Source organism: Platalea leucorodia (assembly GCF_965183815.1).
Source record: "Platalea leucorodia genome assembly, chromosome: 6".
In the NCBI taxonomy this organism is placed as follows: domain Eukaryota; kingdom Metazoa; phylum Chordata; class Aves; order Pelecaniformes; family Threskiornithidae; genus Platalea; species Platalea leucorodia.
Window position 1 is genome coordinate 31,022,690 of NC_138828.1, and position 17,510 is coordinate 31,040,199.

At 41.8% G+C, this 17,510-nt stretch overlaps 1 protein-coding gene across 4 annotated transcripts in view; it reads right to left on the bottom strand.

The window, feature by feature from the left end:
* NFKB1 (nuclear factor kappa B subunit 1) overlaps positions 1 to 17,510 on the bottom strand; it is a 60,043-nt gene continuing 42,533 nt past the window's right edge. For 2 of the 4 annotated variants that reach the window (XM_082315950.1, XM_082315949.1), the window contains exons 13-24: positions 16,384 to 16,473; positions 15,263 to 15,457; positions 12,414 to 12,555; positions 8,982 to 9,096; positions 6,664 to 6,865; positions 5,290 to 5,459; positions 4,351 to 4,453; positions 3,310 to 3,434; positions 2,403 to 2,469; positions 1,896 to 2,068; positions 1,582 to 1,759; positions 1 to 197 (exon numbers count right to left, since the gene is read on the bottom strand). In XM_082315950.1, coding sequence (XP_082172076.1) covers positions 10 to 197; positions 1,582 to 1,759; positions 1,896 to 2,068; positions 2,403 to 2,469; positions 3,310 to 3,434; positions 4,351 to 4,453; positions 5,290 to 5,459; positions 6,664 to 6,865; positions 8,982 to 9,096; positions 12,414 to 12,555; positions 15,263 to 15,457; positions 16,384 to 16,473 — 1,748 coding nt within the window. In that variant the 3' untranslated portion in view covers positions 1 to 9. Of the gene's footprint in view, positions 198 to 1,581; positions 1,760 to 1,895; positions 2,069 to 2,402; positions 2,470 to 3,309; positions 3,435 to 4,350; positions 4,454 to 5,289; positions 5,460 to 6,663; positions 6,866 to 8,981; positions 9,097 to 12,413; positions 12,556 to 15,262; positions 15,458 to 16,377; positions 16,474 to 17,510 lie in introns of all 4 variants that reach the window. The other 2 variants (XM_082315948.1, XM_082315947.1) reach the window with 1 other exon arrangement.

The following is a 17,510-nucleotide window of genomic DNA, read 5'->3' on the forward strand; positions in this document are numbered from 1 at the left end:
TGAATATTACTAGTTGGCTATATAATTGCTTTGCACTGAACTTTCATGTCCGTAGCCCAGAGTCATTTTGCTAAGTGTTACTGATGACTTGCTGTTCAGAGAGTCTGAATAAGTAAAGCTCAGTTTGCGGAAGGAGGTCTCCACACCACTGTCACACATGCTTTCGTTGTCTTGAAATTTGCTATTATAAAGCTCGCCTGAGGGAGAGAGAAAAGGGAAATATATTACTGTTTGTGTGATTCAGTAACGTTGCTTTCAGAAAAGCCTAAGGAATGCAAACGAATAGGTTTAAAGCTCTTCTATAGGAAAATTAACTCTAACTTCAGATATCATAAGAAGAAAAGCTGTACTGAATATTTTCAGTTGACCAGTGCAGGTGATCTGATGCACTGCTGGCAGCGATCAACTGCAGCTGGAGCTTGGATGGGATGAGAAGCCTGGTGCTCTGCTGACACTGATGCTGTCCCCGCACTAGTCAGGACTCCGCCCGGGTGCGGCAGTAGCAGGGCAAAAGGTTCTCTGGTTCTCAGATTCCTAGACTCTGTGCAAGTATACAGCTCTGGGGTGACGCTCCTAAAACTTGCTCATGTTATTTATTTCACTTACAGAGTTCTTTTTGAGACAAATACTTGAACAATTTTCACCTAGTAAGTGAGCCTGAAATACGAAGAAGTCGGCAGCAGCTGTTGTCTGTGCAATATCCACAAAAAGGAGTGCCTGACTGCAAGAGACCTGTATCCGAGTTGTTGAAGGTATGATGTGGGCTCAGTGTGACTACAACAGTGGTCAGCATATTAGAATTCAATTTTATTTTTCTAAACAACTATCTAAAATAAATGATGTGATACAGTCCATTCATCTTGCAAAGCAGCAGAACCCCTCTTACCCTTCAAGATTAATCTAAAGAGGCAATATGTGTACAAGCACATTTTTGGGTAGCTGTGAAGGTTCCTTCCAGGACCGAACAAACCGTTTTCTATAGAGAGTAAACCGGCAATGTTAGACAAGGATGGAGTTACTGTGGTGTTTCTTTTTCCTTTCCAGAAATATCTACATTATTTTCACACAGGCTGTATGTTTCCACATTAGGATGCTGGCAGCACTACCCGTGTTTGAACAGAGCATCAAGAAAAAACAAAGGTTTTTGTTACATCTTCATTTATCTAGATGGGGTTGGGGGGTGTCAAAAGGTAATGGTACTTGTACCGGCCTGGGAGATCACTCCCTAGTTTATCTTTTGAAACTTCTCCCTAGTACATCCAAGGATTTACCAGCAGTAAATGGCAGCTGTCTGGTTTTAGAAAAGGGAGCCAGTATACTGGCTGTATATACAGCCAATACTGTAATGTAGGGCTACTGATTCAGATGGTCCATTTTTTCCCCTCTCTTCTAGGCCTAGCAAATGCCTACGACAAGGAAGTCCTGCTGCAGTGAAGTATTTCTGAAACAGGTAAGCAGCTTGGGCGTTGCATGTAAGAAACTATGCAATCTATTGGCAGTCCAAGGGGTGGGAGGGGGGTGGGGAGGAGAATTGAAACAATATTTTAAATACAGCTCTTAATGTTTTACTGTCAATTTTACCTGTCTCTCCATTTGCAAATGTGGGTGGTGATGATGATGGAAGAGCTTTTGCTGTATCATCCTCCTGGTGAGATGGGCTTGGTGAGGTGGATAGTGCTTCCTGAATGATTTCAATGGCTTCTGTGTGATCCATCTGTCTCAAAGTAGCGATCAACTCTTGAACTGTACCACCAGAAACCTAAGAGAGAAGACACCGCATGCTCACCATCATCTAGGCTAGCTAACAGTGAGGGGCTGCACTGTCTCACCGTGCAGCAGGACAATGTTCTCTACACCTCTGTCTGTTCTTTTATAACTTGTTACAACCACGTTACCTCATAGTTATCTAGCAGAGTTTTCGATGGGGAAGGGCTCAACCTGAAGGCATTATTAAGCATGCCAAGACCCAGCTTTTGTGCTAGAGTGGACCAGTTTTTGTTTGCATCGGGCGCTTCCAATAGTTTGTAAAGCTGCATCTTGGAACTTTCATTCAGGTCTCTCAAATGTCCTGGGGAACAGAGCAATATGTTAGTTTATTATTTATACAAATCACGCACCAGTTCATTTCTAAGCAGAAACAAAGCCAAATTAAAGAATATTTTAGTGTCCATCAATCGCAGCATTTACTCATGTTTTGCTATAATACTGAAAATGTGCTCCTTTCTGTCCTTGTGACCCACCTCTGAACAGAATCATGCTCATTCTGAGAATGAGTGGGTGGGAGGGTACCTCTTCTCCCTCCCCATTTCAGTTACAAGCTATTGCAGGGCAACGTCTTCTGCAAGTACACTTTCAGTACTCAGTTGCTAGAGGGATATTGTCAAGTCGTCTTTATAAGTTACCTTGTGTCAGTAAGTCCTCCGAAGCCACTGCTGACTCATAGGGTTTGCCATTTAGTATGTCATACACCTAAAAGAATACATTAAAGTCAATATTTAGCAGAAACCTGGTTAGTATCCCTTATGTTGACAAGTCTCAGTAGTATTGCATAAAGCCCTCATTCCACCTGTAAATGCACAGTGTTATTCTGTCCCAGGATCAGTATGACCAAAGAGACTGTAGAAGACCTGTGCAAAGCTTGAGGGAGAAATCTTGAAGTTAATCTCCCTTGCCCTTTAGCTATGGCATTTGGCAACTGTTTTCAAGATACAGAGGAAGTCTTTGCAGTAAATAAGTGGCAGTAGCAGTGGCTAAGTAAGGAGTTATTGCCTGTCTGCAACTAGTAATTTAAAACAAAGCCTGGGTTAGATTTTCACCTAAGACTAATACCACTGCCCAGCTCTGTGTGAGTAGAGATGCTGACTGCTTGTACCTTACACTCACACCAAACCAACTGCACGTACTCAGCTATGGCCTAGTCACTGTTTGGGTAGGACACACAAGTGTATTATTTTCCCTACGCACAAAGTCTGCAATTCTGAAGAACAGGCAGCAAAGAAACCCGTTAGAGAGTGTCTCGCTCTGAATGTGGCCCTTCAAACACAAGCTGCCCAACCAGCTAAATACCTTTCCATATTGAAGAGGAGTGCAGCACAACTATTTCAAGAAGTGCCTGGTCGTGCCTGTTCAGTAGAAGTAGTCTGTTAAGCAGAGCTTTCTTCCTGTGCTATTTCATGGGGGTGTTTTTGTGGCTGAATGAGTTTATTTTTTGATGGCAAACTAATAGCTTGTCACGACTGAAATAACTGTGGATGCAATGAAAGGAGTTGGCTGAACCATCATTTATTATTGAAAAACCAGACCACGTACCTCACAGTTGGCCGCCATATCCAGTGGTGTTGTTCCAGGCACAATTCCTTCATCGTCATCTTCATCATCTTTCACGTCGTCTAGATCAAACAATGGCTCAAAGTTCTCAACGTGAGGATTTGCACCTGGCAAACAAGTGTGCAAAAAAATTCCTAAGAAAAGGCTTCGAGTTGCTTTTCAACTATATTTAAAATATGTATTCTAAGTTCTGAATGGCAGAGCTGCTAATTTAGCTACTCAAGCTGAATTATATTTTATTTTAAGTCACCAAATAAGTTCATCAACTAAAGTTAAATGCTGTCACATACATCCCTGTATAATGCTACTCTCCATTATAAAGAAAGGGGGGAAAAGTGACAAGCAGAATGTTAGGGCCCAAAGAAAGGGCCGTGATTATACAACCTGACTGCCAGGCCCATTCTTGGCTCAGAGTGCAGCATGTATGTGAGGAAGCGACGGTGTGGTGCTGCTTTTTATAGTGTCAGAGAAAGTGTGGGTATTATTAAAACACCAAGCACACAGCCAGAGCACTGGGAGGCTTGGATTTCTGTTTTGAAGGAGACAAATCAGGTATTAAGGGTCTAAATAGAATTGAAAAAACGTTCCAATAAATATTCAAAACTAACTCTTCCACAATGATATGAAATAGGAAACACTAACAAGCCCGATGCTTCAGTGACCTATTTTTGCTTTTAAAGCAGTCCAACGCTTATCCCAATTATGTAATGAGGTCTCTTCTCTGCTTCTTCAGCTAGAAAAAGCTACAAGAGGAATAATACTCAAAAACCTAAGAGTGCTCAAGAGATTTTTTTCCTTGACTAACACAATTTGCCTTTTTTAGCCATTAGATGGTGCTAAAGAGTAGCACAGCACCTGGAAGTAGGCCTTTCCTAAGGAAAAACAAACCTTCATGCTTTTAACATTTGATTTCTTCTGCTCATTAAACAACTTCACTGGCACGTTCTTTTCTGCTTGCAGCCTTCTAACCTGAATTGCCGCTGTGAAAGAAAACTCTCCAGCAAATAACATCTATTTTCATACCTGATGCTTTGAGAACTGCTGCCAATTTTGTAGAGCCCCTTCCAGCTGCTATGTGAAGAGGAGTTGTCCCATCGTATGTAGTGCTGTCCACATCTGCATCACCCTAAGTTTTTATTGAACGACAAAAAGTGCTGCTCATCTATACAATACTGCTGCGGGGAGTCATGTCTGCATAAACATCGCTGCTGTGCAAATAAGCACCATTCCACGCCTGTTTGTTTGCATAAAAACTCTAGCCATTGTCTGAAAAGAAGGAACTAGAAAGTTACTCCAACTGTCCGCCTGCAGGAGCAGATGGTGGTCGCGCGCTCCAGCGTTAGAGCAGGAGGCACAGCGTATAAACCTAAACGGGTCAGGTAGATAAAAGCTGCTTTGCGTCCCATGTGGTAGTTCTGCCATCTGATTACCCGCGGCGCTTGGAGTCTGAACTGGTGCGCAGACGTCTGCCTGCCTGCTGCTCTTCAGGAGAGCAGGCAGGCTGGTGGCACGTGCGGAATCAGACACCGAGGTGGGCTGCCGCAGCCAGCTGTGGGTGCACAGAAGTAAGCACCCGAGGATCAAGGCGTTAAAAGAGGTGAGACAAATATTTATAGATACACACAGCTATCTCTCTCTGCACATCTGTATACACATTCCACTTGACAAAGATGAAGCGATTAACTTGTTCCTGAGTAGTTTCATTGGCTGCCGGGATTACTCAGTGCAAATTAAACACGGCACATGCAGTCAGGTCAGGGTCACAAACTGTAAATTCCTCAACTTGGGCAAAAGGTTCACCAGCAGTGCTGAACAAGTAATAATGAATAACATCAGCAATAATTTTGCCATTAAGTAATCAAGTCAATAAACACGGAAAAACCCTTGAAGCACTTACGGATTGTCAGGAGTTTTTTAATATGTAAGTGAAAAGACCTGGGAGAAAGAAAATTCTGCCCTTACCTCAAGCAAAAGGCAGGCTGCCAAAGGGATGTTCTCATGTTCGACAGCTAAATGCAATGCAGTTCGTCCAGATTTTTGTTCCTGAGCATTGACGTTAACTCCAGCAGCAATCAGCTGTTTGAGGCAGGACATGCTATTTGCCATCACCACCATGTGAATTGCAGTGAGACCTACACAAAACAAAACCCATCCATCACGTGTGTTAATATTTGAAAGATACGGAAATGCCAGAGTAATGAGTTTTGAAGTGGCTGCATCTGTGAGAATTGTAAAATGAGTGAGAGCTCCTGTAGTTACCTGAGCACAAGTGACTTATTTTGCCTGCTTATACACTAAGAAATGATGTTAATAAAAACGTTCTTTGTGCATAAATTGGAACTAGTTGTGTTACTGATGGCAAGTCAAAGCCATGCATGAAAAAAAAATTTTAAAAATCAGCAAATTACAAGGCGGAAAAGGCGGCAGGAACTAAAGAGCTCACCTAGAGCATCTCTCTGCCTCAAAGGAGAGTAGCCTTAACGAGAAAATCTGCATCTTGGTACTAAACAAATAGGTACCCTGCACCGGCCCCATCTGCCACCGAACATCTATCTCTTCTAGAAACATTCTGGGCAATAACTGTTATTTTTAGTATCATCCTCCTGTAAGGTCACACTGCCCTATCACCTCAAGACTACCTGCACCAGCTCAAAAGGAGAATAATAAAGCCTTTTATTTAACAAACAACAACCCCAAACCAACCAACCAAAAAAACCCTCTCTCTGAGGAACTTACTTAATGCAGTTTTTTGATTCTCATAATGACATTTTTAGGTCAGGCATTTTACAATCTACACGAGCAGGAGTACTACATTGAAATGACCTGTGCCACTGAAAAATGGGGGAATTGTGGTGATGTGGTTATTTTATAGGCTCTAATTCTGTACAGTCACAAAGTACCAGATATGAAACTTGTCACTGGCACAGAAATTATTTTTGAGGGGATTTCATTTGCTAAAGAGGAGGAAATATTTTCTTCTGAGGGGATTTTTTTTTTTTAAAAAAAACAGTGGTTGCATAAGGTATCTCAGGAGGAACACACTGATTGAAGTTTTGTGATATTAAAAAGAATAGACAGTAATAAAATTTCAAATCCATATTGTGTCATGTGGCCATTACCCATCTTTATGTTCTGTATAACCAGAAAACCTACTACACATCGGTGTTCTCTCATCCGTGACTGCAGGCATATAAAAGCCAAGGACAGATGTGCACAATGGGGAAAGATGCTGTTTCCAAGGCCTGTATCTACCTGTGTAAAGGCATTGTGTTGGCAGGAATTAGGGTGTGCTTGTCCAGCAGGTAAGTGTAAAATACAGCCGTTATCTTTCCCTACCTTCCCCATTGGAAAGGTCGACCATCGGAGAGATCTTCTCATGCTTGAGGAGTAGACTCAAAATCTTGTCGTCTCCTTCAGTAGCAGCTAAATGTAAGACAGAATTACCATGGCGATCCAGAAGGCTGACATCTGCTCCAGCCTTCAGCAAGTCTTCTACCACCTCTGCCTGCTTTGTGATGACTGCCAGGTGCAAGGGGGTCTAGAAGTGACAGAAGCAAGCCATGAGGAGATAAGCAACAGCTACATCACTTCTACAGAAATCTCTTAAACCCGTAAAAGCTCCTGGTGTGAGAAGATGTTACTCCGCTTCAAAGCTAACAGAAATGAAAAGCTTGCAATATGTGTACATTTTTTTCTACTGCGTACTACAAACAGGGTTTCTACTTACTGGAAATAAAAGCTGCCTTGCCAGCGTCAGCAGTCGGACTTTAGGAGGAACAAAGATGCTGCCTATTCGTGTAAGCCAGGGCACTGACCGGGCTATTTGAGCGTTGCGGTGCAAGGGACTTGGGAAATGAGATAATCCCTGTGCCCCCAGACACCGTAACCCTGCTTCCAGCTGCCCCATAGCCAAGCTCATGCCGCAGAGGGAGCACCCGCACTTTCCCGGGCCTGCTCAAATCTGCCTCTGGCACTGAACTATGCTCTAATTTTGCTCCTGAAGAGGGGGTTTGGTTTGCAGCCACGGGCTTAGGATTTCCTTATCCCCCAAAATGACTCTGCACAGAAAAGAAGAAAATCTTGCTGTTCCGTGCATTTGTCAAAGTGCAGAACAACCGTGCATTTACGCAGCGTGTGTCCAGCTAGCTGATCCTATCTGCACCTTCTCCATTTTTGTGCAAAGACACCTGCAGCACCGCGAGGCTCTCAGGTCAAGAGGTCTCCAGTATTTCCAACGGTCAGTTGTATACTGCACGCCTGACAGCCTCGCCCAGTGAACAGCATCGTGTAGGACATACTCAGAAATGTATGTATTTAAACAGTAAAGCATTCCAGTAAGGTTTGGGAAATCCTACTTCCGACACTAAAATAATCTAAAAATTGCACAGGATTCCATCTCCATATCATTATCCTTATATTAACAGAGGACTATTAAAAAAAGACCAATTCCAGCTCTGTACAATAAGCTTGTGTTTGTCAATACATTTCTCAACATATTTGCAATTAATTAATCTATAGGGTACATGTAGGATTCAGCTTTCAGAATGCCTGTAGAGAAGGAAAATTCTAGGCCAAGCCTACGTTCCCCCCCCACTGGCTTAAGGTTTAAGCAGAAGGCAGGAACAGCTGTAGAGGTCCTGGGAGCAGAGATTTATTTCTTGTATGCAGCACAGCTTTGCTTCCTGCCTCCGTTAAACAGAGGGCACAGAATTCAATTCACAATCTTCTGCTTGCTTTCATCAGCCTCCACATTTCAAACTTGCCTTATATGAGCATAAAAATGAAATGCGGAAGAGAACAAGAAAAACTCAAAATAAACCCTCCGGGACTACCTGTGTAGAATAAAATCCTGCCTTTACTCTTCACAGCAAAAGAAACGATACAAATGTCAGAGCGCTGCCGTGTAACGTCCAGCTGGTTACCTCTGGGACAACCAAATGGCAGGCAGAGTTGAAAAGAGATTCTTTTCCAGGCAGGTTTCCACAGCTTGTTTTAAAGCCTGTCTGAGTTACAATACAAAAACCTCAGACTCTGTCATAGATGAAGCTGAGGAGACAGAATTGAGCCTGGCAGTTAAGAGTTCTTTTCCTACTAGGTAAAAGACATGGGGATGGTTTTTTTGGTTTTGTTTTGCTATAATGTGAATCTAGAAATGAAAGAGAAATTTTGGTGCTCATGTGACGGGCATAAATACCATCTGGGCTACAGGAAGGGCATAGTTGGTTACAGCTTCCACGTGCCTACAGATAACTGATGACGCAGCAACTGACTCACGATCCCGAGCTATCCTAGGTTAGGAAGGGCAAAAGAGCCCAGAGTTGGCACACTGTAATCCATACCACTGGCTTAATAACAGAGAAGCCAAATCATGAAGACACAAAATGAAGAATTTCGTATTTTTGGCCTGATGTATGATAAACCCACAGAGACGTTTCTGTTAGCATCAAGGAGTTATGAACTAAAACAGTGAAAACATTCTCTTGCTCCTCCACCACCTTACAATGTGTCATTGTGTTTCTCAACTTCTTTGCATTACAGTCTGATCTGGGCTCATTCCAACAAATAGAAGAAAAATAAGACAGACAATTAAATTGTGCAATTTCTTTTTTGCTGGCTGAAAAATCAACAGCACTTAGAGCACCACAACAGCGTACCTGATAAAGGTCGTTTCTCATGTTAATGATGTCATTATAATTCAAATCGGGCATCACTTCCAAGAAGTTTTTCACCAGCTCAGTATGCAGGTGGATAATTGCTAAATGAAGAACACTGAAACAAACAAAGAACAGATTAACAAGTTCACATTGTTTTCAAATTTATTATAAAAATTTTAAGGTTTTGCTGTAGATCTGATTGAATTCTAACTGATATAAACACTTGACTATTAGAGGTCATGATTTCAGCACTAAACAGCAGTTGAAATGAATACCAATATTAAAAAAACTAGTCATAAGATAACTGTGTTTAACCCTTCAATCATAAAAAACAGACTCGGCATGGCTTTTGCTGGTCCTGAGCATAACTTAACTAATAGTCTAATAAATACAAACTTTGTAGCACAAAAGAACTATTTCACAATTTGTTTGAAATCCCCAGATTCTGAATTGTTTTGGTTTTTTCATGTTTTGAATTATGCAGCACATGAACCCCTCTTACTGTCAAAACCTTCCTTCATAATTTCCACAGGCCTCTCTGCCACCAAAGCAGATTTTCCCTTGGGGGTTTCCCCAGGTCTGTGGGTTTTTCTTTTCTTCGTTTTCAAACAGAAAGATGACTGAGGACTCAGCCCGGTGACTAACAGCCACAGGATTTGCAGCAGTGGCCAGAGACGTCATGCCAAAGGAAAAACCTGTTTGGGGACATGAGTGACTCTGCACAGCAAGACACTTCAGCACTTCTCCCGGGTTAATGCAACGGCCTTTCCCGCGCTCTTCTCCAGAGCCAGGTGCTTCACCACCAGCCCGAGCAGCTGTACGTGCAAAATGACACCAGGAAAAAAGGTGGTTGTGAATCCCATCACCCCTCTCCAACAGAGCTCCATTCGTCTTCTTCCCTTGAGACTTCATTTCAAAGTCATGCCCTTTGTTTTGCAACGTATCTTGCCAAGCTCTCCCTGAACAGATGCCGGCCAACTTCTAGACTCATCTTTTTAGCATATCGCTGCTGACACACACAGTATCAACACAGGGCATGCGGTGTGTTTGTTATGCTGCCCCAGAAATACCTGAATATACTCAGATCTACACTTTCATCAGAAAAATTTTAGAAAGAAGTTCCTTGCCATTCGGGGCAGAGAGTCATCTTGAAATTGAGACTGAGAGCACTCAAAACCAGAAGATATTTTAAAAAGGGAAAAAAATATGATCTCTAAACCAAACTCATCCTCGAAGGGCCTGTTTTATTGGTTCTGGATGCTACCACAGGCAGTACCATGGCACTTTCCCTCCTTCAGCGCTCCTGTGTAGTTCAAGCAGTCCCACCGCTACCACAAAAGAGCTGTTCCTCTGCTCTCTGGCAGATGCTTCTTATTATGCTCTATCATACTGACATTTTATTTCCAAATATCACCTCAGAAACAAATTTCCTCTTCTACTGCCTTTAGTTCTCTTTCCTGTAGCAAGCATTTTAATTTTACCCTGTCATTACATGTGGTGCTGTAAAGATATGCTGACTAGACCACGAAAAGGCAGTCAATTCCATTTCTTAAACAGTCCTACAGCAAACAATGCGTTTCAGCACCGCTGTGAAGGCAGAATGCCGTAATACTGTCAGGCTTGCGGAGAGCAGTGGTACTGGTATAAATGCAGTAACTGTTACTGAGTGCCCACCATAAATATACACTAATCACAGATTAAAGTGTTTTGTCTCAAAGCCATAAAACACAACACAGGTCCCATTAAAGGTATTTTCATTCCCTACGTACTACTTTAACGAAAGAAAGGTGAGCAAAATTGTTGACAGGAACATTTCTTTAAAGGCTTTAGCAAAAATTTTATAGTTTTTGCCATATAATTTTAATGATTGAAGTGAAAATTAGGGAAATCGATTTATGAATTTTGACTTTTTTTTTTTTTTTTTAATAAAAACAGCTCCTGGGAGAGAGCTGGAAGACAGTCACCAAAGCTTTGCTTTGTTAAAAAGCTACAGAGCAATTTACATGTATCACATGCTCACAGTCTAAAATCCATCCCAGGAGAAAGGCAACATGAGCTTGAGCCTCACATACTTGCAGGTACTTCTTGATCCAGGAAGGAAACAACTATTTACCATCATTCTGAAAAGTATTTTGACTTTGTTGAAATGCCTTGCAAGTTCAAATCTGAGGGGCGCCTTATTGATATTTAAATGTGGTTCCTACTTGCTCAATACTCCTCTACCCCTGCCTTTTTTTTTTTTTTTTAAAACACAGAAGCTGTATTGTCCAACGTGCTAGCAGATTTTGTTACTAGCTAACTAGCTCCTGCCTTGTTCATATTCCTGCTTTCCTCAACACAGACATTAGATTGCCAATCGGAAAGCAAAGCAAGTAAAGTAGCTATCTCTGATTCTGCAGTCCTTTATCAGTAATCTGAGACCTATTTTCACTGAAAGTGGAGTGAAAGTAGTAGCCTCTCACAGAGTAATCGAACAGTGGGACAGCATGTCTCAATCACTTGTAATTTTCCATCTAGCTGGCCACCTGAAGGCTTACACGGCTTCTACTATACAAAATACCGCAATTTAAGGAAACATCAGTGATTGCACAGGGCCTGCCCAAAGCCTGCCAGCTAAAAGCTGAGGATGTGATAATGTCACTTGCTTATTTAAGAGGTTATCTTTGCATGTGTTCAGAGCCACTTCCGCTGAACTTGCTTTTAAGTAACTACTAATCATTAGTTCCTCACTGTATTTCACTCTCCGAGTCCCACAGAATCTGCATAGCTGTAGAGGAACAAAATGGATTTCTACTCCAGCTCACATTATTGAAGGACTGATAAGCAAATGTTAGTGGCCAAGTCTGCCACAAACATCCCTGCAATCTCTTGGAAGACAACAGTACAGGACAGATGTGAGCAAGAGCAAAATACCACCCTCTGGGAAGAACTTGGTGTCAGCGGGAGAAAAGCAGCATGGACCCTGCAGCTATTATTTCTACACCTCCCTCTGCATCTGTAACTTAAAGCTTCCTATGAAAACTTAAGGACTCGCATGGAATAAAAAGCAGGGCACTCTCCTTCAGCACAAAGCTGAGTATCCCCATCAACTGTGTATCATGATGCAAGCATAGCCCTTCATGCTCAGTCAAGATTTTAAGTAAAAAAAGGCAAACAAACTCACAACATGCTCAACATGCCCTCACTGACCACATTACTTTCTGACAGGTGCTGGATCAATGAACTTTGTGGTGTGAGTGACTTTTCTGCAAATGCAACAAAAATGTCTAAATCGCAGCTGCACCTCTCCCCAACAGCACAAAGGAGATTGGTATTTATTTGATTAGAGCAGTGCAATCGATGATCGGCACCCGCAGGGGACAGAACAAATTGACCACACCATTCTGCCATCAAAAACATGACTTTCAACCCAGTAAGTACGGGCCAACTTACTTGTCTCCATTATCATCCTGGACAACAGTGAGCTGGCGCTGAACAGCCAACAGCATCTTCACATCTCCAGTTACAGCGTAATCAAAGAGCGCGTTGCAGTGACGCTTGGCAAGCTGCATGGCCTTCTCCAGGAACAGATCATCTGCAAGATAAAGTTCTGTCTTCATCAGTTCGGTTGTCTTCCTTGCAACACCACCTTCTTTTGACAGGCATTGGTGCTGCCAAAGAAATACGGAGTGCAGACCACCAAGCATTATTTACTGATTCACTAAGACAGGTTGCTAATTACTCCTGAGAGGTAAGGAGAGAGGGAATGAGTCCCTTGGAAGCACAACTAGGTGCATGCTGAGCGTTCAGGCAGCAGGAATCCTGAGAACAGTCCAACTCTGGAAGCTACCTTTAGTTTGAGTGGCACCAAATTAATTGCATTGATGCGCTCTTGTGTGTAATGAGACAAAAGGAGCAGGAACTCAGATACAAGCGACATCTAAGGACTCTTGTCCATAAAACACTTAAAAAGAACCTCCCTTGCAGTTCTGAGTAGTTTAGACTTGAGGAAACTGAGGCACAAGAAGCGTAAGTGACCTGTCAATTATTGCACAGAAACCCACAGAAAAGCTATGGAATAAATGCAGGGCTTTCTGCCCCCTCTCCGACTCGAACCATGCAGTCTCTCCTGCTTTACAGCAGCAGCACAGAGTCTGTTCATCTGTTTAAAACATTCCAGTGTTTACAACGCTTAGTATTTGTAGTACTCTGATTTTAGATTTCTAAAAGGTACAACCACTGAGATTTCAAAAAGCAGAATTTGTCATGGTGGGGAGGCAAAAGGGAGAAAGGGGAGGAAAGAAACTAATTTGTGGAAAAAAGTCACTCTAGCTGCTCTGTCAATACCTTTGTGGTTCTGTATCAGCAAGAAACCAGCGAAAATGAAACAGATGAACTTTCAAACCACAGTTGTCATTCTGGGAAGCAGTATCATCTGAAACAAGCCTGTATTTTGAACAGTTTCGTGTTTCTGTAAAACCTTGTAAGGTTAGAAATTACTAGCAGCAAACAAGTAAAACAGACTCTGTCATTTAAAGCGAACATAGGGAGAGAGTACCCAGGATTTCCAGCTACACAAAACCAGGCATTTAGACCGATTTAGAAGCATATCCCTGATGAACAGGAACACATCATTTCTGTAAGCCAATGACTTACTCAGCTCTCCACAGAGCTTATTGTTCTAGCCAATACATCACTGTGGTTCCTATACTATATGCCCAGGCTGATACATTTATGTTTGCTATTTACCTCTTAACACTAAAGAATAACATTAAGTGGGTGTTATGTTCAGGATATATACCCAGGGGAAAGGGTGTTAAGCATTTCAGTCTTTTCTCATTGTAGACATTTCCAAAAAACTGGATGCTGAACCTCCTTGGTTTCCCGTATCAAGCACACAGAAGAGATATCCTTCAAAATACTACAAGATAGCATCTTTTAGTCTAATATCTAAATGCTCTACCCTGCAGTAGCCATTTCATGGAGCCTGTTCTTCTGCATCTATTCTTCATACAATCTGGAGCTTGAAATTGGCTCTTTTCATGCCATTATAATAGATAAAGAAAAGAAACAGTCAACTTCCTGCCTACAGTGTTCGTTACTCGGAAGCCAGGTCAACAACTCAGGCTGCTCATTGGCGACTGCTAAATGGACGTTATTATTTCTTTACATATCAGCAAAAGATTTTGCTCTCTGAATCAGTCACGGGATTTATCACAACCAGAACTGCAAACGGCAAGTTCTTCAGCTTTTCTCAGGAGCACCACCTGTTTCTCAGATCACTAGAAGCTACACCTTGGAGGTTTTTACAACTACAACCCATCTACTACGCGACTTTGGTTTCCCCAGCCACAGTTCCTAGTGCTGTTAATAGCAAGCATCACACAGGGCTGATACGCACAAGATAACATGCCCTCTCCCTGACCAACGAGGGAACAAAAGTGGTCGAGATCACGCTGCACTTGGTAAAAGCCAAGAACAAAAAACTCCCTCCTGCTCAATTCCTACCATTACCACATCTCTCTACTCCAACTGTTGGTTTTTTTAATTTTATGAGAAGCATGGTTACTTAAATCCTTGAAAAAAGTGACCATCAACTATTTTAAAAAACAATCCAGGAAAAGGAAGTCTTACTGTCTGGGAAAGGGTCATCTGTAGTCTTCATGTACTTTACAACTCGACTGCTAAACCATTTCTACTGACTACTCTTGCCTTCCTCCCCTTTTGTTCACCGGTTTGATGTATAAGATTTTGCTACCCAACAGTGTTATTTTACTGTGTATTTGTCACATGGGAACAGATGCCTTTACATTTTAAATTCAAACCTTTAACACTACTTTGCACGCAATTTAACAGTAGAATTGCAGGGAAGAACTACTGCAACAATCACCATCCATTGCCAACATCCATTTACTCATCCATTAAAGCCTATCAAATATCAAAAGCCAAGTCAACTGCTGAGTTGTATTCCACGTACCCTCACTGCTTTCAGTGCTCCTCATACAGGTTTATTATAAAGCAGTGTTAAACGTGCCCAGCAGGCTAAGCTACCCCTTCTCCTTGGGTGACAAGCAGAAGTTCTGCTGCCCAGTGGCAGTACAAAGGTGGAAGATTATCTACAGAACTATGTATGGGGAGGGACCTTAGATTTGGGGGGATGGAATCCCTCCTGTTTCCTCCAGGAGGCATTATCATATTTTGAAAACAGCAAGCAGCTGTTTATGGAGTTTCCAGTCCTTCAACACCAGCTTTGCCCATGCTGCAGTTTGATCTACTCTAAATACATTTACTTGTTCACTTACCCTGCCACCTGCAATCTGCTTCATTTACTTCAGTTTTACAGGAAGAAGCATCCTCCTCCTTCTTCTCGTTATCACCAGAGGTTCTGCACTCATTCCTCTCCACAGTTTCCACTTTCACGTCATGTTTCATGTCCCATTTGTCACTTTGCTCATCAGAGCTCTTCCCATCTTGTTCAACTGTGCTATTTGATAGTCCTTCAAACGAAAATTAGAATCATTAGTGTCCAATACTGTTGCTTTTTTTATGCAAGTGATAAAGCTCAACTAGCCATAAGCAAACCCTAAAGAACTCAATACAAAAATTTACTTTGGCATAGGTGTTATCATTAAACACTCATGAACCGTAATACTCCAGGTGCCAACGCACACGGACAGACGTAGCGATGTAACTTGCTCTGAAGTGATGTTATGTTTTTGACAGCCTCTGCTTTAAAGATAAACTTTTATATATAACAACAGATATACCTCTCTCTTTATGGTACAAGAATGCAAGTCTGAAGTATTCCCAGGAAATCTAGCAGAATTACTGAGAACTACTTTTGTTTTTCTGACAGCAAATTCATCCCTGAGACTTTGGAAGTAACAAAAGAGTATTCAACATGTAGATCTGAAATGACTGCCGTATTTTAGGAAGCCAAGAAGGCCCTTATTATTAACTTAATCTTTTCCATTGACTTTCATGTTATTTCTCTGGGCTACTGCATAGTGCCAGACTGCGGCAACAAAGGAAGATACCTTTTCTCTGGTCTAGTCCTTGGGTCACCTGTAACCAGCGTGTTCAAGGAAGCGAAAGGGCTGTTGCTCGAAACATACGCTGAATATAGAAGCACCTAGAGGGGTTTCAGTGACTGCTTCTTAGGAGTTAGCAGGAAAAAGGAACACACACACAGGTAGACTTGGAGAGAATTAAAGAGAAGCAGGGCAGTATAACCAGTATCATCTACACAAACCCCTCTGCTGCTGGAGGTTCTAGAAAAGAGACTGATTCTAGGGAAAAAAAAAAATAGCCCTCCCCAGCACGCTTAGCTAGACCTGCACGACACTTCAGCTCGTACTGTAGAAGAAAATAAAGATGGTGAAACTCAATTCAACTGTTGCAAGAACAACATTCTTACTGTTACCATGTTTCATTCCAGCATTGGACTTTGTTGTGCCAGGGTGGAAATGCATCCCTCCAAAAGCAGAGTATCCATATGAAGGATAACTAAAGCCTAAAGAAAGGAAAAAGATGAAGAATTAATAGAATTACACCCTAAAGCAATGAAAACACCATCTGGAAGAACGCTGAACCTAAAGAACTGAAATTTTGTTTTCTACATACCTTCTGCTTTATTCCATCTGATTAAAATAAATTGTCCAGACTGAAGGTGAACTCTTCCCCCCCCCTTCAAAAATCCAAAGAAATTCTAGATGGTTGGCTAGAGACACTCTCTATCCCAACATCCATAAAGCCACACAAATATATTATCACTAGTATGCTTCACCTAAAACTCAACTGAGACTTCACAAGCTGCTTATATGCTTTCGAATCTTTGCGATTACAACAGGTTTATAGTCTGGTGTTATGTTATAGATGTGCTGCTAGCAATGCATATAACAATTTGAAAACTGCTGCTCTGTCCCCTGCTTTAAAAAAAAGTTGCAAAGGTATTGTGGTTCAGATGACATTTGCTGATCTACAGGTTTTTAATGCTCTGCTGCAAGAATCAAAGCAATGCTCTTAAGATCCTGCATCTCGGATATGTTCTGGCTTCAAAGGACAGAGCACAGTAGAAAATTTACTAAATAGTATCTCATTTTTTTTAACAGTTCTTTGCACTAACAGGGTTAATTTGCCAAATTCCACTCCTGGTCTCAGAAATAATTAAGAACTTGTTTAATTTTAAGCATCCAAGATGGTACTTAGCTGTCTCATGAATTTCAGTGCTTTGAGGCCCTAGGAAGCAACAAAGCTAAGGTATGATGGATTCCTGACTCAGACTCCCTCAACTAGAAAGGTGTTATCTGTGACTTAAAGCTTCAAGGAAGAGAAAAAAAAAGTCACCACAAGCCTTATATCCAAGTAGGAAGGCAAAGGATCTGAAGAAATATTTAGAAAACAAAGAGATGTTTGACTGAAATGAGTAACACTGATACAAAGACGGGAGAATGAGGTCTTATCTACCTAGAAGGAGACAAAATCCTCATCACATTTTGAAAATCAGAAAAAAATATCTGTCCTGCTCTCAAAGTAGAACCCCTTCCCCTC